The sequence below is a fragment of the Nannobrachium achirus genome, assembly GCF_963921795.1.
Source record: "Nannobrachium achirus genome assembly, chromosome: 20".
In the NCBI taxonomy this organism is placed as follows: Eukaryota; Metazoa; Chordata; class Actinopteri; order Myctophiformes; family Myctophidae; genus Nannobrachium; species Nannobrachium achirus.
This window is the reverse complement of record NC_137827.1, coordinates 17272069-17297790: the sequence shown is the minus strand read 5'-3', so window position 1 is coordinate 17297790 and position 25722 is coordinate 17272069. Positions and strand designations below refer to the sequence as shown.

The window sequence follows — 25722 nt, the reverse complement described above, 5'->3', positions numbered from 1 at the left end:
AGATCAGTGGTTCTCAAACTTTTTGGGCTTCAGTACCCCCTTTTCTAACCCTTTTGGGGGCAGCCCTCTATTCAGAAACACCCCTACTTAGAAACACCCCTATTCAGAAATACCCCCACTGAGGTTAGGGTTTAGGGTTAGGGTTAGGCTTTTCCTGATTGCTGAATCCAAGTACCCCCTTTAATCAACAACATTTTGATTAGAAAATACTGAAATCAAAAGTCCAGTTTTTTATGTCAATATGTTGAGAATAAAAGTGAGTAGTCTGTTTTCTATTCAGTAAAATGTGTACTTAATTTGGTTTAAAGCTTTATAGAGCACCAGGTTCGTATACATTTGTCAATGTTTTATCATTAAACATAACAGTAAAATAAATGTTTCCATTTTCTCTCAAGTACCCCCTGTTGTACCTCTGCGTACCACTAGGGGTACACGTACCCCCATTTGAGAAACACTGATTTAGATTGTGTCAAACGTCATGTCAGTCGGGTGCATCCCGCCACTCCGACTCCTTTCCGACATGTCTCCATTCCGACACTAACCCTATCTCTAACCCTAACCCTAAACTTAACCCCTATGGGAGTGTCGCCACTCCGACAATTAGAAGTCAATTTCGGAGTGGCGACATGTCGGAATGGAGAGCGACTCCCATGTCAGTCTCACCTAGACACAGGAGGCTCTGACACAAAATGTGTTGACCTGATGATGGTCAAGATTCAATTTATCCACCGAGTAAGCAAGCAGGCCTGCCCCACTCTGGGGATATTAGCTCGATGGTAAAAATGTCAGCACTTAAGCAGGAAACCAAAGAAAACACAACGCAAGGTTCCTTCAGAGATGTATTATGAGGGGAGAAAAATAATTTAAACCCACACCTGTGACATGTTTACAAGGACTTCAGCACTTTCAACCTGGCGTCCCTATTTTGGGCATGTTATTTGTCAAAAAATATCTTCAATCTAGGGGTGGGTGATATGGTGATAATTATCTTTGAGACGATACAATGTCTCCACGATATGCCTTTTCAGAAGTATCATATATACCGTGATACAATTGAGGGAGCCTTGTAAAAAATCTTGTTTAATTCTTAATACAGAGATTCATTGCCGAATTCAATTTAAACCTGCATTTTGGTCTAAATCAGTAGTTCTCAAACTTTAAAATGTCAAGGTCTCCACTTAACTCTGACAGTATACAAATGAAACCAAATGGACCCGTAAGGGTCTGTAGCAACTCATAATGTAATAAGGGCTCATAATGTAATAAAGGCTCATAATGTAATAATTAAAATGTAATAAAAACTCATAATGTAATAATCAGCTCATAATGTAATAAAAAAACGAGCGCATAACGTAATAATGGATTTTTCAATAATGTAATAATGTAATAATGTGTTACATTAAGAACCTCCACATAGGAGGCTCATAATGTAATAAAACTTCATAATGTAATAATGTATTTTTTATTACATTATGAGCTGATTATTACATTATGAGCTTTTATTACATTTTAATTATTACATTATGCACTTGTTTTTGGAGCTGTGTGAAACACAGGCTCCCTATACGTGGCTGTGTGGGTCTGTGTGTGTGTCTGTCTGTGTGTCTGTATGTAGCCTGAACTTCCTAAACTTCGGCGCGTAACTAGTCCCACAGTTTTGCCACCACACACTCGCGCCATATGTCAAATCGACCGGCTTACTCGGGAATCGTGGGCTATTACTTTTCTAAGAGAAAGGTTCTATAGTTTAATTGATATTAATTTATTAGTGAATTAATTTTCCCCATTGACTTAACTCACATTCAATTATTTGTCTCTCGCAAACCACAGGGGCTACAGTTTCAAGACTTGGAGAGGAGGTTCATAATGATTTCAAGGATTAAATAAAAAATAATTGTGTCATTTGGCCTCATGGTGGCGCTATAACACCCCACTTTACGTTTTGGCCTGTAACTCTTGAACCGTAGGTCGAAAAATTAAAAATATTTTTTCCCTGGATTCCTTGGGTCATGACGCATCTCCCCATATAGGCCACGCCCATTTGCGCCATGCTAGATTTTCCGCCATCTTGAATTTTCTCCAAAACACACTTTTTGCTCCTTTTCCTACATATTTTCTTCAAATGTCACAAAAATCGGTACACATGATCCACACACACACACACACACACACACACACACACACACACACACACACACACACACACACACACACACACACACACACACACACACACACACACACACACACACAGCTCCACTTCACACGGGTGTGATTTTTATTACATTATGAGCTGATTATTACATTTTGAGTTTTTATTACATGTTTTTATGACATTATGAGCCCTTATTACATGAGACACACCCTGCCAACTTTGTTGATGAAGAATGGAGCAATTATCTGCTAAACATGCAGCAAATGAATACATATGGGGATCATTTAGCTGTACAAAGAGCATCCACAATGTTCAACATACAGTTTGTGGTTGTATCGACACTGGATGTTGATGCAACATCAATAATATCCCCATGTGGTCAGTATGACGACAGTCTGCCATTGCTAGTTCTGGGCCACTTTGCCGAAGGTCATGGGGACCATTATGTAAGCCTTGATGGACCAGTCACACACTTGATTCAAAGAGTCCAGGAAGCAGAAGGAGAGCGCAGCACTTTGATCTGTCCTTCACTCTGGTCCTAAGTCTAGCCCTCACTCTGGCCCTGACTCTGTCCCTCACTCTGGCCCAGGGCCGGATTTATAATAGGGCTTGACGTGCTGAAGCACAGGGCATCAACAACCACAGGGGGCACCAGAGGATCAACTGTAAACAAAAGATATTCACATGAGCTAAGCTAACGTTGCTGTCTGTAATGACTGGTTACACTTAAGGGTTTTGAAGAAACGTTAGGTGGATACTACTGTAGTATGCACAACTCTAAAAGAACTGGTGCACTATTGTGTTGGAGCACCTCAGTGCGGCTGCAGAGTTAAGGTGCTATCTATCCTTGATTGATTGATTGATTGATTGAAGACTTTCAAACTAGGTCCAAGCACAGGGCACCATGAAGGGTAAATCCTGCCCTGCTCTGGCCCTAAATCTGGCCCTCACTCTCGCCGTAAGGCCCTCACTCTGGCCCTGACCCGGTACCTCACTCTGGCCCTAAGTCTGGACAGATCGAAGTGGTGCGCTCTTTGAATCAAGTGTGTGACTGGTCCATCAAGGCTTACATAATGGTCCCCATGATGACCTTCGGCAAAGTGGCCCAGAACTAGCAATGGCAGACTGTCGTCATACTGACCACATGAGGATATTATCGATGTTGCATCAACACCCAGTGTCGATACAATCACAAACTGTATGTTGAACATTGTGGATGCTCTTTGTACAGCTGAATGATCCCCATATGTTAGTTAGTTAGTTAGTTTCATTTATTTGTCCACAATGTGGAGATTTGTCTTTTGTCTCATATCTCATATACAATTACAACATTAAAACAGATAACAACAACAAACAATTACACACAATGACACAAAGCATCTTTAAGGCAACCAGGAAGGACAACAATGGTATATGTTGGAAAAAACAGGCAGATCAGCGAGACATGACTTCATTCATTGCCTTAATGGCATTAGGAATGAATGAATTTTTAAAAATATTACGGCTACGGTGTGCCCAAGCTGTTCTATAGCGTCTACCAGAGGGAAGTAAATCGAACTCCCTATGGAGTGGGTGAGAGGGGTCATTTATTATCTTGACAGTCTTTTTACTAACCACTTCATTGTAGATACAACTTAATAGTTTTTGTTTTTTCCCTATGATTTTTGATGCCAGATTTACTATTCTCTGCAGCTTGCCTCTACCTTGTAGGTTAAGATTACCGTACCACATTGCCATGTTGAAGGTTAAGATTCCCTCTATGAGGTTCTTATAAACCGTTTCCATAATGTGCTTGCTCACCCTGAAAGAGTTGAGCTTGCGTAAAAGGTGGAGACGTTGGTTACAGGATTTAAAAATATAGTCAGTGTTGTCCTTGAAGTTAAGGTTGCTGTCAATTATAGTGCCTAGATATTTAAAGTTGTTTACTATCTCTACATTATGTCCCTTAATTATAAGGGGTTGCACAGGGTTCTTTTCATAAATGACCAGTTCCTTTGTTTTTGATATATTCATCTCCAAGGAGCTTACATCACACCAGTTATGGAGAGAAGATACTTGTTTTCTGTATGCTTCTTCTCCAGCTGTATCCTCCTCCTCTAGTAAGGCAACCAAGGCCATATCATCAGCATACTTAAAGAGACTAAACTTCTCCAGATCTAATTGGAATTCGTTAGTATACAAGGAGAAAAGTAAGGGTGATAAAATTGTCCCCTGAGGAGCACCTGTGTTAAGCACAGTGATGTCGGACCGAGTGTCGTTGACACGGACTTGTTGAGGGCGGTTAGAGAGAAAATCTCTGACCAAATGTATAATACCCCCATTTACCCCCAGATCAATGAGTCTCTGCAGGAGAGTGTGTATCTGCATGCTGTTAAAGGCCGAAGTGAAATCAATAAAGAGGACCCTGGCAAAGCAAGTGGGGACCTGGACATGCTTAGTCAAGGTGTTAACCAGGCTGACAGTTGCATCATCAGTTCCCCTCTGACTTTTATATGCAAATTGGAGATGATCTAAGCGGTTAGAAACAGATGCTGTAATTTGTCTGCTTATAACTCTCTCAAAACATTTTCCCAAGATGGAGGTAAGGGCAATGGGCCTGAAGTCTTTTAATTCAGTGGCTCCAGGTTTTTTGGGAAGAGGTACAATGCAAGACATTTTCCATCCATTAGGCATAGTTAAAGAATCAAGCAGGTACTGAAAAAGCACCAAGAGAATACCTTTAAGTTCATAAATATTTTCTTTCAAAACTCTACCTCTCAGGCCATCTGGCCCAGGGGCAGAGCTAGGCTTAATACAAGACAAGCTGGCTACGATTTCATGTTCATTGAGTGTAATAGGAACATACTCTGGAATGGACCTACACACACTATCACGCTCAGCACTGAAGTCATTCTTATCGAAACGACTAAAAAAGATGTTTAACTCATTTGCAAAAGATGGAGAGGGGTGTGACAGGGGGGTATGCTTTTGCTTAGTTTCCCTACCCATCATCACATTTAGACCTTCCCATGCCTTCTTGGCATTTCCTGAAAAATAGTGGTGCTCCACTTTGTTCTTGTATTCTATTTTTGCCTTTGTCAGTTTAGATCTTAGTTCACATCTCTTTTCTCTAACTAACTCAACATTACCATTTTTAAAAGCACGTTTTTGCTCACGAATGCATCCCTTCAGATCACTAGACATCCATAAGTTGTTATTAGGGAATATTTTAACAGTTTTAGTTTGCATGATTTTACTTTCATTAAACAACACATAGGATGTAAAGGTGTCAATTCGTTCATGAGGGGTGTCACATGAGTTCAGAAATAGCCAGTCAGTAGTTTCCAACTCACATCTCATTTCCTCCCTACAGTCATCTGTCCAGGTCACAATGTCCTTGGTCACTGTCTTTTCCCGTCTCAGCCTAGCCCTATAATGTGGAAGAAGATGTATGACCTTATGGTCGGACTTCCCCAAGGCAGGCCTGCTGATGGCTTTATAGGCGTCTGGTATGTTGCCATAGCACTTATCCAAAGTGCGTTCCAGGCGGGTCGGACAGTCCACGTACTGATGTAGGTTGGGCAGGTGATCGGACAGGTCACAAGAGTTGAAATCCCCGAGCAAAAGGACGGGTTGGTTAGGTGCACGGGACAGAGCGGTGTTATAGCTCTCGGCTATCCTAGCTGCAGCTCCCACCCAGTCCGGACCGGGTACATAGACCAGTATGATTGTAATCTGGCCGAACTCTCTTGGTAGGTAGAAAGGGCGAAAGGAGACCACCAGGATTTCATAGTCATGTGTGCATTCGCGTTCCCGGACGGTGTACTGAGTAGCCCAGCGTTCATCCACATAGACACACATGCCACCGCCAGTAGATTTCCGCGACACGTTTAAGTCACGGTCAGCCCTTATCGTATGTTTAGCAGATAGTTGCTCCATTCTTCATCAACAAAGTTGGCAGGGTGTGTAACAACTCATAATGTAATAAGGGCTCATAATGTAATAAAAACATGTAATAAAAACTCATAATGTAATAATCAGCTCATAATGTAATAAAAAACAAGCGCATAATGTAATAATTAAAATGTAATAAAAGCTCATAATGTAATAATCAGGTCTGGCGAATCTTCTTTCAACCAGGTTTCTGTGAAACAGATGAGATTGCTCAGTCTAAACTTGCTGTCATATTGGACTTTAGCAAGTAGTTCATTCATCTTGTTGGTCAATGTGTTAACATTAGACAAAGTTATTACCGGCAAGGGGTGTCTGCTGTCGCGTCTCCACAGCCGTTGTCTCACTCCACCTCTCGAGCCTCTTTTCTTTATTTTAGTCCCTTTTCGCGTTCCGGTATTTTTGAGTTCTGGATACTTTATATCCAGCGAGTCAAAATCATAGTCTGCCGCTCTGACTGGATGCCTGAGCAACAACAGCTGGTCCCGGGTGTAGATGAGGACGCCGACTTTTCCATTCAAGCTCCATACCTCAGCGATTAAACAACCGAGGAGGCACATAACCAGCCAAAGTATCATACCGACGTTGAACTTCATTTTGCCAAAAAGAGAATGCGGGCTCGATCACTTAAAACAACATAAAACATAACAAAACAAAAGACGAGACAGAGAGATGAGACACGGGTCGGCAGCAGCGCTGCGCCCCTAGCGCCCCTAGCATGCAGCAAATGTATTCATTTGCTGCATGTTTAGCAGATAGTTGCTCCATTCTTCATCAACAAAGTTGGCAGGGTGTGTAACAACTCATAATGTAATAAGGGCTCATAATGTAATAAAAACATGTAATAAAAACTCATAATGTAATAATCAGCTCATAATGTAATAAAAAACAAGCGCATAATGTAATAATTAAAATGTAATAAAAGCTCATAATGTAATAATCAGCTCATAATGTAATAAAAAATACATTATTACATTATGAAGTTTTATTACATTATGAGCCTCCTATGTGGAGGTTCTTAATGTAACACATTATTACATTATTACATTATTGAAAAATCCATTATTACGTTATGCACTCATTTTCTTATTACATTATGAGCTGATTATTACATTAAGAGTTTTTATTACATTTTTCTTATTACATTATGAGCGCTTATTACATTATGAGCCGTTATTACATTATGAGTTGCTACAGGGTCCATTTGGTTTCACTTGTAAAGTTCAATTTAGACCTCCCAAAAGGAACCCAGAAAGTCTAGTTTTTGTCAAGTAACTTGAAAAATAACCATAAAAAACAACGTGAAAAAAAATCGTGATAAAATCGTGTATCGTGATACAGCTTATTAAATATCGTGATGTTGTATTTTTCCTTATCGCCCACCCCTACTTCAATCTCACAATGCATCGCAATCGCATCATGCACCTGAGCCAGTATATCGGCTATCTTCCCTATATTTGTTGTACAACGGAGTATACAGGGCTTAAGTATAGTTCACGCATACTGTATATTAGTCCAAAAGGGGGGTTCTTTGCATGTGAGCGTACACAATCCTCTCGCCTCTTTTAGCGTAATAAAACCAGTGGTTCAGTGTTGGCATGATGTGTTGCTGGCAGCACAGATGTTATATATGGGTGATTTGCATCGGGGAGACTTGCCAAACATACAAAGACGTTTGGGACGTTTCAAAACGTGCCATACCACAGAGCAGGACACAGTCCAGCACAGCACTGGGTTCAGCCTCGCCCAGGGGTGTCACACCAAATTCTGGGCCCCGGGTACAAGGATTCACTCACATTTTGTGCTTTAACTATTGAAAAATAGCAGATATAAAGCTGCGAGCTTGTAGATCTGCTATTTTTGAAAAATCTTGAAAGTTTGTGCAGTCTGAATATTTCAAAATATTCTTTTGAAAAACCTATGTTTCTATGTCAGTGGTACTCAAACCTTTTCATGTGAAGGACCACCAAAATGATATGTATTTGGCCACGGACCCCCATCTGAAAATATTTAGTTCCACGGACCCCCCCAGAAGCAAAATTTGAGTTACAAATGTTCGCTTAAGAAATACATACAGTATATTCAAAGATTTGCACACATTTTCACGACTTTTCAAAAATAGCAGAACTACAAGCTCGCAGCGCGGCACTTGTGAGCTTGTATACAGTATCTGCTATTTTTCAATAGCTAATTTATAAGAATTCCAGGCCCCTCCACCTTGGGCCCTGGTAACTCAGTCCCACTCCCCCCCCCCCCTTGTGACGCCCCTGGCCTCGCCCCCCCCCCCCCACCCACCCCCACCCGGGGGCCTCTGCAATTTGGAGCAGAGCTTCAGATATACTGTACACAAAGCCCAAGGAACAATCACCATAACCACCAAGCTCTATAATGGCCGGGCCTCCGGAGTCTATTCACTTTTCATCACGTGAGCCCACAGGAATTCCCATAAAAACCTACCTAGTGTTCCAATCGTAGGCCCTGATTGCTGGGTTTTTACATGGAGCAGACATGATTTCCTCACAGTCACATCGCACGGTCTGCGGTTTGGACCGTTACAATACTCGACTCGTTTCACAGGGATCTACCGTATACCCCGGGTATACAGTATAGAGACATCAGAAAATGAACGATTTTATATTTCTCCCTCTTGGCTGCGACGAGGAGGTAATGAACTGTCAAAAGTTTAAAACTGAATGTTAACTGACAGATGCAAATTACATGATTATAGTATTTAGATTACGCGGTAGTGTTGCACGGCCAATCTCCCCTGGCTGCGTTTGCAATACACAGAACGGGGATTAACGCCCCCTGATAGGTTAACGGTCTGAATGATTTAGAGAAATGATTCGGGCCAATATACTCAGATATACTCAGATAGGGAATTTGATAACTCACAACCACCTCTACGAACAGACAGCTTGAACCTGAATTCCGCACAGGGCCTTCTCCTGTCTCCTAGAAAAACCAGTGAGTATGAGCGATTGAGGAAACATTACAATTTGAGGCCATACACTTGTTCAACATGTTTATTTTCTCACTACTGTACATTATTTTATCACATACGATATCAAAAGAACCAAAAAAAAAAAATGCACACCTAAGAGGCTTTACGAAACTAAAGCCACGTATTTGTAACCCCGCTTACAATCAGGCAGGGGGACAGGTCCAGGGGCCATCGCCATGCTGGCTAGTGGTGGATATTTTTGTAAAGATTCCATTTTTGTCACGGACATACAAAGTGAGTGGACACTAATATTAACAGAAACACAGCCCTGAATGACCACAGCAGGTCTGTAACCAAATGGACCCTTATGGGTCCATTTGGTTCCATTTGTACACTCTCAGAGTTAAGGGGGTTCTTGTAAATAAAACATTTGAGAACCACTCCTAAATATATATCAGTGTGTTCGGAAGAAAACCTTAGCCTGGGTGCCAGCCTGTTCGCTCCGCTCCGCGATTTGTTTCGTCTCTCCGTACCAGTCTGGAAAGCCTCACATCTCCAAGGGGAGGTGGGACATAGAAAGCGAGTGGAAATCCACCCGGGGCGGGACAAATACACCAGTGTGTATTGACTGGCTGATGACGTAGCTACCCTAACCCTAACTCTGATTCATCAGCAACGACGTCGCCTAGGTCACAACTGACGTTCGGAAATGCGTCAACTGAATCATTTCCAGACTGTGATGCGGAGAGACAAAACAAAACGCGGAATGGACCGAACGGGCTGGCACCCAGGCTAAGAAAACCTTGCGACTTGGCATTAAGTAATTGGGTCTTATGATAAAAATAAGGTCATAAATAAACGGTGTGTAAAAACTAAAACTGGATCTAGTATTCGCCACGGACAAGGAAGGACAAGTCTTACCACGGACACATTTTGTCCGTGTACGGACATATTGATGGGTGGTATTTCAGTGCTGGTTCGGGGTGGTTCCAGCTGGTTCTTGCCGTTAGCATTCCTCCTCGTCCTGCCTCTGCATCTCTTCTATCAGCCTCTGGCGCTCGGCGGCCTGCCTCACCCGCATCAGCACCACGCTCTCGTAGTCTCGCTCGTTGCTCAGAGAGCCCTGCGGGGGAAACGGCCACAGCGTCAGCACACAATTAGCCAGTAGGGATGGGACAATAATCGCCATTATCGTTTATCGTGATAAAAAAGCGTGAAATTATCCTCCGTCAGTCTGTCATGCACTGCGATCAATTTACCTTTTTAATTGTTGAGTTACATATCCGGTACCATTTAAACCCTCTGTAATTTGTCAAAGTAACAGACCTGGAAATAATGTACTTGATACAGTATTTTTTCACTCTACCAAATCTCTTTGCCAAAAAGAGCTCACTAGAAGGGAAAAAGAGCACACTAAGTACAGAGCGAAAGGTCAAGTTTCTTAAGTATTGACGGTCAAGTGGTTAAATATCTGGAAACACAAATCGACTTGAATCCAAAATACACTAATGATCGTGCTGTCAAACGATGAGACTATATGGAATCTATGAAAAGGTTGTGGGGGGTCCCTGCTTCATCTCTCTCTCAACTAAGGGGTCCTTGGCCTGAAAACGTTGAAGACCCCTGCAATAAAGTATATAAAGGTGGGGGGTGGTGGGAATGAGCACACAAAAAATCTGTTTCTAAAAGTCCAGTGTAAAACAACAAGAGCGTCAACATTGAAGAAACGGAGGGGAAAACCGAGGCTTAATATCCCATTATACCATTACAGGAATTTACGGTATACTGAATGAGTCAAGCAGTCATGTGACGCGTCATATACCGTAGTCTCGTAAACGCGGCGGGAAGCGGGAATGTCAACACGGAGTGAATGACACCGCCGGGTCGGTCGGTCGCTACACAGTCTGCCGTTTTGTGTGTTTGCTTTCGCGACCGAGTCCAGTCCGCAGGAGGGGAGGAGGGTAGGGAACTCTCATCACCATAAGCGGCGGGGTGACGGCAGGCTTGAGCGTGCATGGTGGTGGCAGGCGTGGAGGAGTGACTGTGACAGAGTAATTCCGCTGCCTGAGATCACCGAGCAGCAAAATAGATGCTGGGATTGAGCCTGGTGATGGCCTGGGCGAAGCTCCTTCCGTGTGTGTGTGTCTCAGTTTGCTTTGAAGGGACTGAGCCGAGAGAGTTATGGTGAAATCTCTCGGTGAATAACAGTGGCCACAGTTGGCCAACCGCGTTGGAACAGAGACCAGACACCAGTGGTGTAAAGTAACAAAGTAAGATGTACTCAAGTAATGTACTTAAGGACAATTTTGAGATATTTGTACTTTACTTGAGTATTTCCAATTTCCAATACTTTTACTTTTTGGATCCAAATATTGTACTTTTACCCCGCTACATTTATTTGAAAACTTTAGTTACTTTGCAGATATAAATTATAATCTTATAAAACATAAATTAACCACTTGCTATTTGAAAATAGCCGATCTACAAGCTCACAACGCGTCTTTCATACTTTTACTCAAGTACATTTTGAATTCCTGACTTTTACTTGTAACAGAGTATTTCTATACTGTAGTATTGATACTTTTACTTAAGTAAAATATGTGAGTACTTTTTCCACCACTGCCAGATACACACACGCCACTACTTGTCCACGCACATACTGTACAAGTATGTATACATCAACATATATGAACAAAATATTCTCCCATCAGCATTCTCTCTCTCTCACACACACACACACACACACACACACACACACACACACACACACACACACACACACACACACACACACACACACACACACACACACACACACACACACACACGCGCAGTCCATAATCCCGTAGTGTAAGGGGCGAGCGGTTAAAGTGTCCACAGAGTAAACCATTGTTTTATGGGATTAGATGGAAGGAAGGCTGCCGTGCCAAGGAAGTGTCTCTTTAACAAGACAGTGAGCTGCAAAAGAGTGTGCGTGTGCGTGTATGTGCGTGCGTGTGTACGTGCGTGTGCGTGTGTGTGTGTGCGCGCGCGCATGAAGGACAGTGGGAGAGAGAGAGAGAGAGAGAGAGATCAGTGTAAGAGGAAGACGAGGAGGAGGAAAGCAGAGGTCTGGTGAGCGTGCACGGTGGAGCGAGAAGAGCATCTGGAAAAGATCACAGGGAACTCCAACATCTATGTGCTGAGATAGGGAGAGAGACATAGAGAGAGAGAGAGAGATTAGTGGAGGAGGAAGAGAAGTGGGCTGGTGAGGGGAAGCACTCTTCTTGTCTTCTCTCTCTCTCTCTCCCTCCTTTGCCCCTGGATTGCGGAGAGCCTGCTATTATCATTCCAGTAATGTGAGCTCAAGCCCTGGTCTGACACGTAACTATGAAATATCACGCGAACGCCATTAGGTAAATAAACAACTCTTTGCATCTTCAATTCGGCTAAACAGAAGGGTGTGTATACCTCTCCCCCCCCCCCCCAACCCCTACCCCACGCCCCCCCCCCCCCCAACAACACCTCTGCTGTACCCTGCCCTCTACTGGCCACTCCACTGTAGTGCGCCTACTACAGGCCAGAGAAAGCCATTTCTTTGAATAACGAAATCCATTTAAATATCGTCGTTGTCGGGTGAAAACCTTGTATGTCCAAAATGTTCGTTTTTCATTTATCATTTTAAAAATGATTTAAACTAGTGAAAACAGCAGATCTACAAGCACACAACGCCTCGCACTGCGAGGCGTTGTGAGCTTGTAGATCTGCTGTTTTCACTTGCTTTTGTGCGACGGCCTTGTATGATGAAGCAGGGCTTTACTTTGCAAAAAAACATCCAGATCTCCGACCTGAAAACAAGATATATTGTCAGGACATGTCAGGCTCGCCAGACCTCTAAAGCCCATTTTCCACAGGCCCAACACCACACCACTCCACACCACACCGCCCACTTGTGCCAGGTTTTCCACTACAAGGACCTGGGTAGAGTGGTGTGAAAGTGGTACTAAACGTGGTACTAAAAAGTATCCAATCTAGAGTAGGTCTGAGCTAGGCCAAGCAGGGCCAAACACTTCATAATGACTGATCACTCACTGACTTTTCAACACAGGATATAGTTGTAATACATGATAATAGATTCTATTGTGTTATAACCACTATCATAATCTATTATAGTGTATTATAATTATCATAGTAATACATTAATACTTTATAGTGTATTATAATCACAGTTATAATCCATTATAGTGTATTATAATTTAGGATATTTGTAATACAAATTTATATTGTATTATAATAACAGTTAAAAGGGTCAATTTGTTTCTTACCGGTCGGGGTACTTTTGTGTAATGGAAAATGTAGATATTTTTATGTGGTGCGGTGTGGTGTGGTGTAGTGTGGTGTGGTGCTAAAGCTGCAGTCGAAAAGGGGCTTAGGTGTACCCGCTGAATGACACCTCTAAGTATAAGTTTGACCCATTCTTAGCCTGTGTGGTCGTGGTGGTCTGTACCAGGCTAATGCTCTGACCATTAACAGGTGCTTGATGGGCAGCGTGACGCATCTCTTCTCGGACTGGGGGATGTTTCCTAGCCCAGGGTGCTAACACTACGTATACATGTTTTGGCCGTGCATCACTCTGTAACTGCGTGTGTGCGCGCGTGCGTGTGTGTGTGAGTGTGTGCTTTACAAAAACACAACAGATGCCAGAAAGAGTAAATGCATCACAAAATGCAACAAAAGGCTTCTTTCTGCATCGTAAAACCTGAAGAGTTAAACTTTAACCCCCAAAGTGTGCAAGTGTCATTTATTTGCAGGGTAAAATTAACATTCTGGAATGGATTCTTCTATTGTGTAGTACAAGGAAGCCAAGGGCCATATATATCAAGGGAGTAGTATACGCATAAAAAAAGAAAATTACGCTTGAGAGAACTATGTATGAAAAGAAAAAAACCTTTTCCCAGGCGGTGTGTTTTGGCAACAGAGTCGCAGAAGGGAGATTATGCTGCAACAATTAAACAGTAAGTCTCTGTTTTGACTCGAATAACATTTCACTGCAACATTAATGTTCACGTCTTTCAAACTGGTGTATTCTGTTCAAGATCAGATGATACGTTCGCTACTTTACGGCCCATTATATCGACATGAAACAGAAAAGTCACTTCGATTCACTGCTCTTCATTTTGAATGAATAGGCCGCTATCAATACATTGCTGTCTGCCTGGACATTGATACATGCACTGGCTACAGTAGGAATGCCATAATCCATATGATGATTATTATTATTATTTGTATTTTTTTCACACACGCACGCACGCACGCACACACACACACACACACACACACACACACACACACACACACACACACACACACACACACACACACACACACACACACACACACACACACACACACACACACACACACACACACACACACACACACACACACACACACACACACACACACAAAATGGGCTGAGTAACCATGCTGATGGCGTCACATGGCCAGTATCTCAAGTACATTTACTTAAGTAAAAGTTTGAGGTATTTGTACTTTACTGGAATTTTTCCAATGTTCCAATACTTTTACTTCTACTCCACTACATCTCAGAGGTAAAAGCACACAACGCCTCGCACCGCGAGGCGTTGTGAGCTTGTAGATCTGCTGTTTTCACTACTTTTGTGCGACGGCCTTGTATGATGAAGCAGGGCTTTACTTTGCGAAAAAAATTACAAATTTAAAACTTGGAGATACGAGGTTTACGCCCGACAACAACGATATTATATACCCATGCAGGACGTTCAATCATTTACTAAAAAAAATCTGAATCTTTTTCCACCACCTTTTTCAACACACTGGAATGACCCAAGGCCATGACATCATTCACACCACCACCAATGGGTGTGTGAGTCAGCATGTGCACGCACAAGCACGCACGCACACAGCAGGAGGCAGCCCGTAGCGCAGGTGGCCACTGTGTTCTGGTAACATATGGAGTCAGATCAGCTGTGTGTTACTCCAAGATACACGCAAGCACTTACTGTTTGGACCCGCACAACTTGTAGCCATTTAAGATGAGATTACAAAGCCAATTACAGCTAACAAAAGGAACAGAACACAGGGGAAATCTGATTTGGCAAATTATCACACAAAGACTGATAAAGTTAAAATATAGCCATCCGTGCATGCACAGACAGACACACAGACACACAGACACACACACACACACACACACACACACACACACACACACACACACACACACACACACACACACACACACACACACACCAGCTCATGTTCAGAAACAGAAATACAATAAACTGCAAATAAAACAGGAGTTATACAAGTCTAACAACAATCAAACGGCTGACAATAGACATTGCTAAGGCTAGATTTATGCATTGTTGCACACTGGCGTTGTCAAACAAAAATAGATAACCACATAACATAACACAACACAAATACTTAAATTGTAAATTGTAAGGCACACCAATTCCTCAAGGGCCGGACCCTTGGAGTTTTTATTAATCAAATATAATTCAACACCAATTACTACAGTAAATGAGGGACATTTACTGTAGTCCTTGAGGGAATTCACGCTGTAGAAAATCGATCCAATAATGAGAGTAAACGGTCCTCATCCCTTCTTCTTTTCAAGGGATTGTCCACTTCAATGCTCTGAAATCTCATCCCATGAAACCTTATGTCCTGTGACATACAGTAGACTTGCCTGGCTGGCTACTGGCTGATGCTTTTCAACAAGATTTCTAATGCCACTCTTATGTTCAGAGACTCTGACCTTCAGCTTTTGCTTGGTTTTGCTGACATAGAAGAATCTATAAGGGCATTTCAAATGATAAACCTCTTACTTGGTCGTAAGATTAAGATCTTCGCCTAAACTATATATATATTTTTTTTAATTTTGCGAGAGTGTATAGTGCAAAGAGTCACCGCGGGTGTGATGAAAAAAATATACAAAAAATCACCGGCAGCCAGGTATTTTGCACCAAAACTATTGATATGGATATAGTTGTACTGTACATACATTTGGAAGGACCTTTAATCAACATTTTAAACATTTTCTACTCTACTCATCTATACTTTTTTACACTGGTGTATATTATGGTGATGATGTACTTCTGCGACGTCATAGACAGGGATTGTACTGTATGTGTATGGAATTATACTGATAAATATACCGCGTTTACACATACACACACACACAGTATATACTGTATATAGTATACCGTTTATAGGTCGTTTCCGCTTAGGTCGTCCAACCAAGACTGTGACTGCTGCTGCTGCGATGCATTAAAACAAACTGTGAAACGTATTTCGAGAGTGCGGATGTTTCTTATTTTAATTACGTGTTCACGAACATGCTGAGAACATGGACGACCTACATCAGTGATTCTCACAGTGGATTTCAGGGACTCTCCCGGTTCCTTTTTGTGGGTCTAAATTGACCCTTACAAGTCTCTAACTCTGACAGTGTACAAATGGAACCAAATGGACCCTAACAGGTCCATTTGGTTCCATCTGTACACTGTCAAAGTTAAGGGTAGACCTTCGAATGTCAAAGTTTGAGAACCACTGACCTACATATCCTTTTTTACTTTTGACTTACTGTAAGAAAAAGTTAGTACTTTTTCCACCAAGAGAGACAGAGATACTGATGAAAGCAGGACATGCAAACAGCATGTGCTTATTGCAGCAAGCAGCCTGATCAACATGAAGGCCTGTGAGTGATTTGGACCCGTCCCCACTTCCAGAAGGGGAAATGATCAACTCTCTCCAGAAGAACACTGTCTTAGAACGTTTCTGTTCACATGCTTTAGCCTTTCATCCTGAATCCAAACTGCAATTAAACCACTTCTTGAGCCCTTAGTATATAGTTCACTGTTCGCCTGATAGTGAAGATGGGCAATCTACAAGCTCGCAGTCGCAACGCGCCGCACCGCAACACGTAAGCCTGTAGATCTATAACCTACAGTATAATGACACAGCCAAAATAGGCCTTCTTCAAAATTGGTATGAAAAGTCACCTTCAGGCGGCTGCTACCTGTGACTTGTAAATAGACTAAGCCCCCATGCTCCCCCCCACCCTTTTTTTCTTCTGCCTTTGTATTTGATGTTATGCTTTTTCTGCTTTTGAAATTGATATTATCCTAGACAAAGTACTATGTTCTATCCGTCTGTCTTTCAATGTTATATATGAGATACTTAAAGAGTGGTTCCTGTGGAAATAAGCCTCTGCTTTCTAGGATCTCCTTTTAGTTGACCTTGTACCAGTGATTTGTACTGTCATGAAACTACTTTTTTCTATTGCAAACTTCTAATAAATTCTTCAATCAATCAAAAAAAAAAAAAACGGCAGGTTGAAAGTGGTCGAACGAGTAGGTGAATATTACACCAAACGAAAAGTTTCATTTATGTTTGAGGCTTGTGTGTTTTTTCTTTCTGTTTTGGATAACCGGTGATGATGAGGGTCTGACTGAGTTCTCCCACACAGATGATCACAGTGAGAGATGTTCTCCCACACAGATGATGATCACAGTGAGAGATGACTCCACAGACATCAGAGCCAAAGAGATGAAGAGCACACAAGGCTTGCCTCTCTCTGCAAGCTGCAGCTCTGTGGTCCAGGTTGACATCTCTGCTTCTTCTAATGCACTCCAGTTAAGTTAATCAAGGGGCTATTTATCTGGTGTGCGTGTGTGTGGTGTGTGTGTGTGTGTGTGTGTGTGTGTGTGTGTGTGTGTGTGTGTGTGTGTGGGGTGTATATGGTGTCTGTGTGTCTGTGTGTGTCACTAAGCTATGGAGTAGGTGATTTATGAGAGGCAAACACTTATTTGGAGATCATTAGTGGCTGAATGTGTGTGTGTGGGTGCGTGCGTGCATGTATATATATATCGTCACTGTCGGGCAGAAACCTCGAATCTCCAAGTTTCAAATGTGTACGTTTTTCCGTAAAGTAAAGCCCTGGTTCATCACACAAGACTATTGCACAAAACGAGCCTTGTAGTGTGCTTGTAGATCAGCTATTTTCACTAGTTTAGATCATTTTTAAAACGATAGATACAAAACGTACGGTTTTGGACATACAAGGTTTCCATCGGACAACGACGATATGTGTGTGCAAGAGCCCGGGCGCTCCTAAAAGTCAAACAAACAGGCCGGGCGGTCATCAGGGTAGAGGCACATGCCACGCCGACTGGAGCCAAGGTTGAATTCTTCTGCTACAAAGAACCTGGCCTTTGCACCGGAGGATTAATCGTGATTCATTAGAAAACCAGGCACACTTAAAAGCAAAAAAGAAAAATAAATTAAGCTCTGCTTTATCACACAGTCTCGGTTATAGGGGCAGAACAAACAACAACTGGATCTTCCGTGCTATTGCGGGGCCATGCCCAAAATGGAACTTCCTGTGTTTTATCATTTACATAGACACATCCTGCGATGATGACCATCTGGTTTCCGAAATGGAACTCAAAACACAGACCCTCCTTTCACTTCGCAGGAAAGTTAAGCGTCTCAACAGAAAGAAAAAACAAAATCAAACTCCACACGCAGAAACACACACACACACACACACGGTCCTACTGTTACAAATCCCGCAGGTCACCCCGATCGGGACAGAAGGGCAGCCAAGCTACAAGGATCACTGTTTACTCGTGTTGTTTTCCCTCTTCATCTTCTTTTAATAACATTTAACCGAAGCCTTCCTTTCCCCCCCGAGGGTGTGGTGGTGGTAACGTAGTGTGTGTGCGAGGTCTGCTGCAGGGTACATGTGCGCTACATGAGCTCTGTGCAGGTGGCGGGGTGCGTGTGGCCGACAGTTTCCATCACTACAGTGGGGTAGTGTAAAGTGTGAAGGAAAAAGCAGTCAGCGCGCTGTGTGCGTGCGTGCGTGTGTGTGTGTGTGTGTGTGTGTCTGAGGTGTGGGGCGGAGGGAGGTAGTGAGCAAATGTCGTGCGACGTGCGCACGTTTATGCTCAGTTGTGTGTGTGTGTGTGTGTGTGTGTGTGTGTGTGTGTGTGTGTGTGTGTCTGAGGTGTGGGGCGGAGGGAGGTGGTGAGCAAATGTCGTGCGACGTGCGCACGTTTATGCTCAGTTGTGTGTGTGTGTGTGTGTGTGTGTGTGTGTGTGTGTGTGTGTGTGTGTGTGTGTGTGTGCATGGCAGGGACGTGCAAAGAATGTTAGAGAGGCAGGGGCTGACATTTCTAAAAAGGGCCTTTTGGTGAAGATATTGAAAATAGCAGACCTCCAAGCTCACAACGCGTCACACTGCAACGCGTTGTGAGCTTGGAGGTCGGCTATTTTCAGTACTTGAAACCACACAAAACTAAGCATAAAAAAGGCAATACTGGAGATAACGGCATGGATTTCCACACAGAGAGGGCAATTCTTTCAACATAAGATGATGCATTCAAGTTCAGGAGAGTTTGAACAAGGCAATTCTCTTGAATGCTGCCTTTGTGTATGGCATAAAAAGAGGGCATTTGCATGTCTTTCACCATAGCGAAAACTGCATTCATGGTCTGGAGAGGGCACTTTTTACAGACTGATAAAAGGGCAGGGGCTCAAGCCCCCTTTGATGTCTATGTGTGCACGTGCCTGTCACTGCCTGATGCATGGTGGGAATATTAGGTGGGATGTAGAGTGGACCACTGAACGAGACGAGAGAGAGAAACTGAGAGTGCCTTTGGAAGCCCTTAAAGAAAAGGAAATAAACAGTAAAAAGAGAAATGGCATTGGAGACTTGAACTCTCCATGGCCTGGCATTTCTCTCTATGATGGATGAGCTCGGGGTTCCTAGAATAGAATAAATGTGGGGTGGACTGGCCTCTTTAATATCCAACAATACATCTTTGTAAAAAGCAGAATTATGTCTTTCGCGTCGTTGCCTTCCGGGAAAAGCCCTCTGATTGCAACAGATTTGCTATTAAAACAAGAGGGGCCACAGGACTGGTATAAGAATGTGAAATGTCTGAACCGGCTTGGGAGATGCCAGAAAGAGATCTAACATTATGGGGGGAGAGGAAAGAACAAGCTAAACGACGGGTTCCAAATACACTAATTTGAGTTGTCTGCTCACTGTGTGTGTGTGTGTGTGTGTGTGTGTGTGTGTGTGTGTGTGTGTGTGTGTGTGTGTGTGTGTGTGTGTGCGAGTGAGAACGTGTGAGTATGTATGCACGCACGCACGCACACCCTCGTGTCTCTGTGCATTCCCCCGATCTGGCATGTGAACGTGGTCCCTTATCTATTTAATGTGCTGAACAAACATTCAGTGGAATGCAAGCCCTCCACATTTTGTTTACTCCAGAACTCCAGCCTTCAAAGCAATCTAAATATCACAACCCCTGATTTAATAATTACTAATGAATCGGAGCCAGGACACACAGGGCAGCACACATTCTCAGACTCGCTGACCAGCCCACCCCTCGCTCACGAAGAGACGCACGCCGCCGCTGCACGGGTTAAGCACACACACACTGTACATTAAAAACATTACGATTTTGAAATTCTGCAAAACGCAAATGAAGCGTTCATTCGAAGAATCCAGCAAGAGGAGAAAAACATGTGATAGACATTATGTGATTACGGGGGAAAAAAGAGATAAACTGTCCTTGTGCAAGACCTTTCAAAACTTAAGACCTCCCAGATTTTGAGATTCACTGGGCAGTGGTAACTGGACTTAAACCGAGAGTCACTGAATCAATGTCACGCTGCATTAGCGCAACTCATCGTGTGCATGTCACTCAACACTTCTCTTTAAGCCAGTCAGCCAGCCAGACAGAGAGTGAGTCGGGGTTTATGTTACGAGCTCCCCCTTGAGGTTTCATCGCTGACTCATCCACACACACACTATGCGGAGCAAACGAGATGACATCAACCCAGACAATGACTGATGTACAGTAGACTGCCATATCGTCGTTGTCGGGTGAAAACCTTGTATGTCCAAAACCGTTCGTTTTGCATTTATCATGTTAGTTTCATTTATTGTCCACAGTGTGGAAATTTGTCTTTTGTCTCATATACATTTAGACAACATTAAAATGACAGATAAACAGCAAAAACACTTACACACAAAACATCTTAAGGCAACAAGAAGGACAACCGTGGCATATAAGGTGAAGAAACAGGCAGATCAACGAGACATGACATCATTCAATGCCTTAATGGCATTTGGAATTAATGAATTTTTAAAAATATTACGGCTACGGTGTGCCCAAGCTGTTCTATAGTGTCTACCAGAGGGAAGTAAATCGAACTCCCTATGGAGTGGGTGAGAGGGATCTTTTGTTATCTTGACAGATAATGATTTAAACTAGTGAAAACAGCCGATCTACAAGCACACAACGCCTCGCACCGCGAGGCGTTGTGTGCTTGTAGATCGGCTGTTTTCACTACTTTTGTGCGACGGCCTTGTATGACGAAGCAGGGCTTTACTTTGCGAAAGAACGTACACATTTTGAAACTTGGAGATACGAGGTTTCCACCCCACGACGACGATATGCAGTACTTGAAAATGTAAAAAGAGTACAGTAGTCAAAGTACAGTACTCAAATAAATATAGGGTTACTTCATTACTGTCCACTTGAAACAAGACAGGCTCTAATAGCGGCGTGGCTTCCCTAAGGCTTCCCTGAGTCTGAGACTATGAATTCTTTTCAATATGAGAAAAATACTACTGGGCTACTTACTGGCAGCACGCACGAGAAATTTGGCCCAGATCGATCAAGTGGTTTTCCAGACCGACAGACACAGACAGACAGACAGACAGACAGACAGACCCTATTGTGGACAGCTTCCATGCTGTAAAAAAAACTGTGGGTATTAAAGCAACAATTTGGGTCTTATTTTGAATGAATCATAATGTTATTTTAACCAACTGTGGGTATTAAAGCAACAATTTGGGTCTTATTTTGAATGAATCATAATGTTATTTTAACCAGTCTGTATGATGAAATACTGAGTAGCATTGATAGGCTTCATTTGACCCATTGTATGAGAGACAGGTTTTAGTTTCCTTCCACCCTACTGCCCAAAACCTGCATTCAAATCAGTGTTGATCTTGTCGACTAAAACTATGACGAAAAACGTTTGTCGACTGCGTTTTTTTCACTGACGAAAACTAAATAAAAACTAAATAATAACTAAGCTGTGATGACTAAAACTAAGACTAAATATATTGGCAATTTCGTCAACAAAATAAAAACTAGAATAAAACGTTAGGGAGGGACTAGTGCTGAAGAGAGTCATTTTATGTTTGGTTGCTCTCAGGTGTTGCATGCTGAAAATAGCAGATCTACAAGTCATCAAGGCCTGCCAAAATACATTTTAGTTGACTAAATCAAGTAGATTTAGTCGCCTAAAATCTTATGATATTTAGTCGACTAAAATTAGACTAAAACTGAAAACCTTTCAGGTGACTAAATTATGACTAAAACTAAATTACATTTTATTTAAAAGACTATGACTAAAACAAAATCAAAATTTGCTGTCAAAAACAACACTGATTCAAATGACACACAGACACACATCAGTTTAAATCAGATACACTCTCTTGAAGATAGTTATACAAGTTATTATCTGTATCTTTAAGGAATCAGATGATTATGTTGCAATGCTTTGTTTGCAATGAGACAGTGTGAGACGTTGCATGATCCAATCAGTGTGAATTTGATCGGCCTTTGGCCTTGCCGAGGGTGGGGTTTTCAGGTCAAGCACACTATACACGCACGCACGCACGCACGCACACACTTGTGCCCAAGGCACGAGCAAGTCAAAATCACAATAGGCACGCCCTGTATACATACTGTACTTTATGCGTCTTTATAGCATCTACAACATGTGTTATCACTCTTATCACACTGTCACCGATTATTTATATTGCCTAATGCCAAATAACAAGTTTAACCCCTTTATTTCATACTTTAAAATGTATTGAAAAATAGTGAAAATAGCCCATCTTCAAGCTCAACACACATTGGGATATTTTTTTAAATGTGTGAAAACAAACAAATATATAAAAAATATAATAGTAATTTGTGTTATTATTAGCCTATAATGTAAAGTACCAAATTAAAATGAATTCATTTTCAGAAAATAGCAGAAATACAACACGCCACATTACTGTAGGTTTTGTATTAATATTTAATAATAAATCTGCAAAGTGAAAAGTAACTAAAGCTGTCAAGTGCTGTAATTGTAGTGGAGAAGAAGTAACAAAAATGGAAAGTAAAGTCCCCAAATGATCAACTTAATGTGCAACATTGTTTTCTCTTTCAACATTAAACAAACCAACATAATGTTTAAGTGTATAGAGGGTATCTGGACATTTTTAAGTGACAATTTAAGGACTTTTTAATACCTCTAAAATGACATGTTAAACATTGCTCAAATTGTCAAATATTAGAGGCAGAAATTTTGAAAATAGCAGATCTACATGCTCACAACGCCTCGTTGCGAGGCGTTGTGAGTATGTAGATCTGCTATTTTCACAATAGAACTGTGTTATACAAAATGTAATGCCTCAACTCTTAGTGCTCGTAGGGTAGGGGGGGTCCCCAGTTAAAAAAGGATTCTTTTGGGGGTCGCGGCCTGAAAAGGTTGAGAGCCTGTGTTAACACACCTGCAACCTGGGTTCAATTTCCCAAAGCGGCCCTTGCCCTTGCACTAGTGACCGCTCCTGGACCGGTGACCCTGTGCTGATTGGCTGGGGTACTGGTTCAGCGGGGTATGGGAGATCACGCTTATAGCTCGTCACGTGCTTATAGCTCTCCTGGTGAAACGCCTCGCTGTCAGGGGGAAAGAAGTGACCAGTGAGGGGCAGTGGTGGTGGTGCTGGAAACGATTACATTTGGTGATAAAAAGGGGACTGCCCCATGGTTCGAACTCCCGTTGGTCCGAACACCGTACTCACCAGCGTCGGCAGGTTAGCTACTCACCAGCGTCGGCAGGTTAGCTACTCACCAGCGTCGGCAGGTTAGCTACTCACCAGCGTCGGCAGGTTAGCTACTCACCAGCGTCGGCAGGTTAGCTACTCACCAGCGTCGGCAGGTTAGCTACTCACCAGCGTCGGCAGGTTAGCTACTCACCAGCGTCGGCAGGTTAGCTACTCACCAGCGTCGGCAGGTTAGCTACTCACCAGCGTCGGCAGGTTAGCTACTCACCAGCGTCCGCAGGTTAGCTACTCACCAGCGTCCGCAGGTTAGCTACTCACCAGCGTCGGCAGGTTAGCTACTCACCAGCGTTAGTTTTACTGAGGTTAGGGTTAGGGTTAAGGTTAGGTTTAGGCATAGTTTTACTGAGGTTAGGGTTAGGGTTAAGGTTAGGTGGTTGGACCAAAGGGAGTTCGAACCAAGGACACGTTACCGATAAAAAAGTAAATACTGGGAGAATTCTTTAGGGCCAGACAGGCAGAGGATTGTGCAGAATGAACCGACTTCAAACCTTTATGTCTTATCCTCCACATATGTGCAACTTGACATAAGCACAGCATTATATACCGTAGTCTACTTTTGTTACGACCAACAATGTTTTTCATATGAGGGGACAGAGACAATGCCTGCTGTAAAAACTAGACTAGACACTGCTGACTTAGTGCCTCGAGACCAGGAAACGCTACAGAAAACACAACAAAGGCCCATAAGAATATCCACTAAAGCCTCAGTTTGGGCTTCTAGCGCCAGTCAAAGCAGTATCTGGAAACACTTTTTATCCTACAACAACAACACACACACACACACACATTTGTATTACTATACTTAAGAGGACATATTCTAGGGCGAGGATTTTATGAATGCCATTTCTTTCTTTCTTTTTTTTTTTTTTTGCATTTTCTTTACCCTAACCCCAAAGCTGAAAATAGATGATCTAACAAGCTCACCTTGAAAGCTTGTTCTGCAATTTCAATTAATAAATGAATCATTAATAATCAGGCAGTATAAATCTGGCAAAACTACCCTTAACCTAGCCTGCAAACGCCTCATCCTAATCCCAACCTGAATAGCTAATTGTAAGTAGGGCTGTCACAATTGTTACATAATCGTCTAATCGCCATTATTTGACACAATCGCAATTATTTTGTCATAATCGTCATAATCGTTTACATGTTGAACATTTTTCATATTTTCAAACATTTTCAAAAATAGTGGAAATAGCCGATCTACATGCTCACATGCGACGCGTTCTGAGCTTGTAGATCGGCTATTTCCACTATCAAGGTTCTTTTTCAAGTATAAAGTTGTCAAATATGTAAGTAATTTCTTTGTATATTTAGGTTGTGTGTCATATCTGCCATGTGCAAAACAGGAATGTAATTGTCAATGACAATCGCAATTATTTGAGTGACAATTGACAATCGTCATGTAAAATGTCATAATCATGACAGCCCAAATTGTAAGACCAACTCTTATGAGGACCAGGAAAATTGTCCTTGCAATGTCTATTGTTCAAAATGTGGCCCTCGTAAGTATATTAATATACTGTAAGTACACACACACACACACACACACACACACACACACACACACACACACACACACACACACACACACACACACACACACACACACACACACACACACACACACAGAAAAGAAAGCCCTCGACTTGCAGCATCCTAGGTTTCAGGCCCTGCATAGCAGCACTGACCACAGTACCCGCTCTGGTCAGGGGCAGAGGGATATAGAGCCAGGCGCGC

The 25722-nt window shown here is 42.4% G+C and overlaps 1 protein-coding gene across 2 annotated transcripts in view; it reads right to left on the bottom strand.

Moving 5' to 3' along the window:
- The window catches only part of dnajc17 (DnaJ (Hsp40) homolog, subfamily C, member 17), a 337059-nt gene that overhangs the window by 245236 nt on the left and 66101 nt on the right, over window positions 1–25722 (bottom strand). The window contains exon 11 of one of the 2 annotated variants that reach the window (XR_013963140.1): window positions 9425–10152. Coding sequence is in view for 1 of the 2 variants with exons in the window: in XM_080750698.1 (XP_080606824.1) it covers window positions 10036–10152 (117 nt within the window). In the remaining variant the exon portion in view is untranslated. Of the gene's footprint in view, window positions 1–9212; window positions 10153–25722 lie in introns of those variants that run through there. The other variant, XM_080750698.1, reaches the window with a different exon arrangement.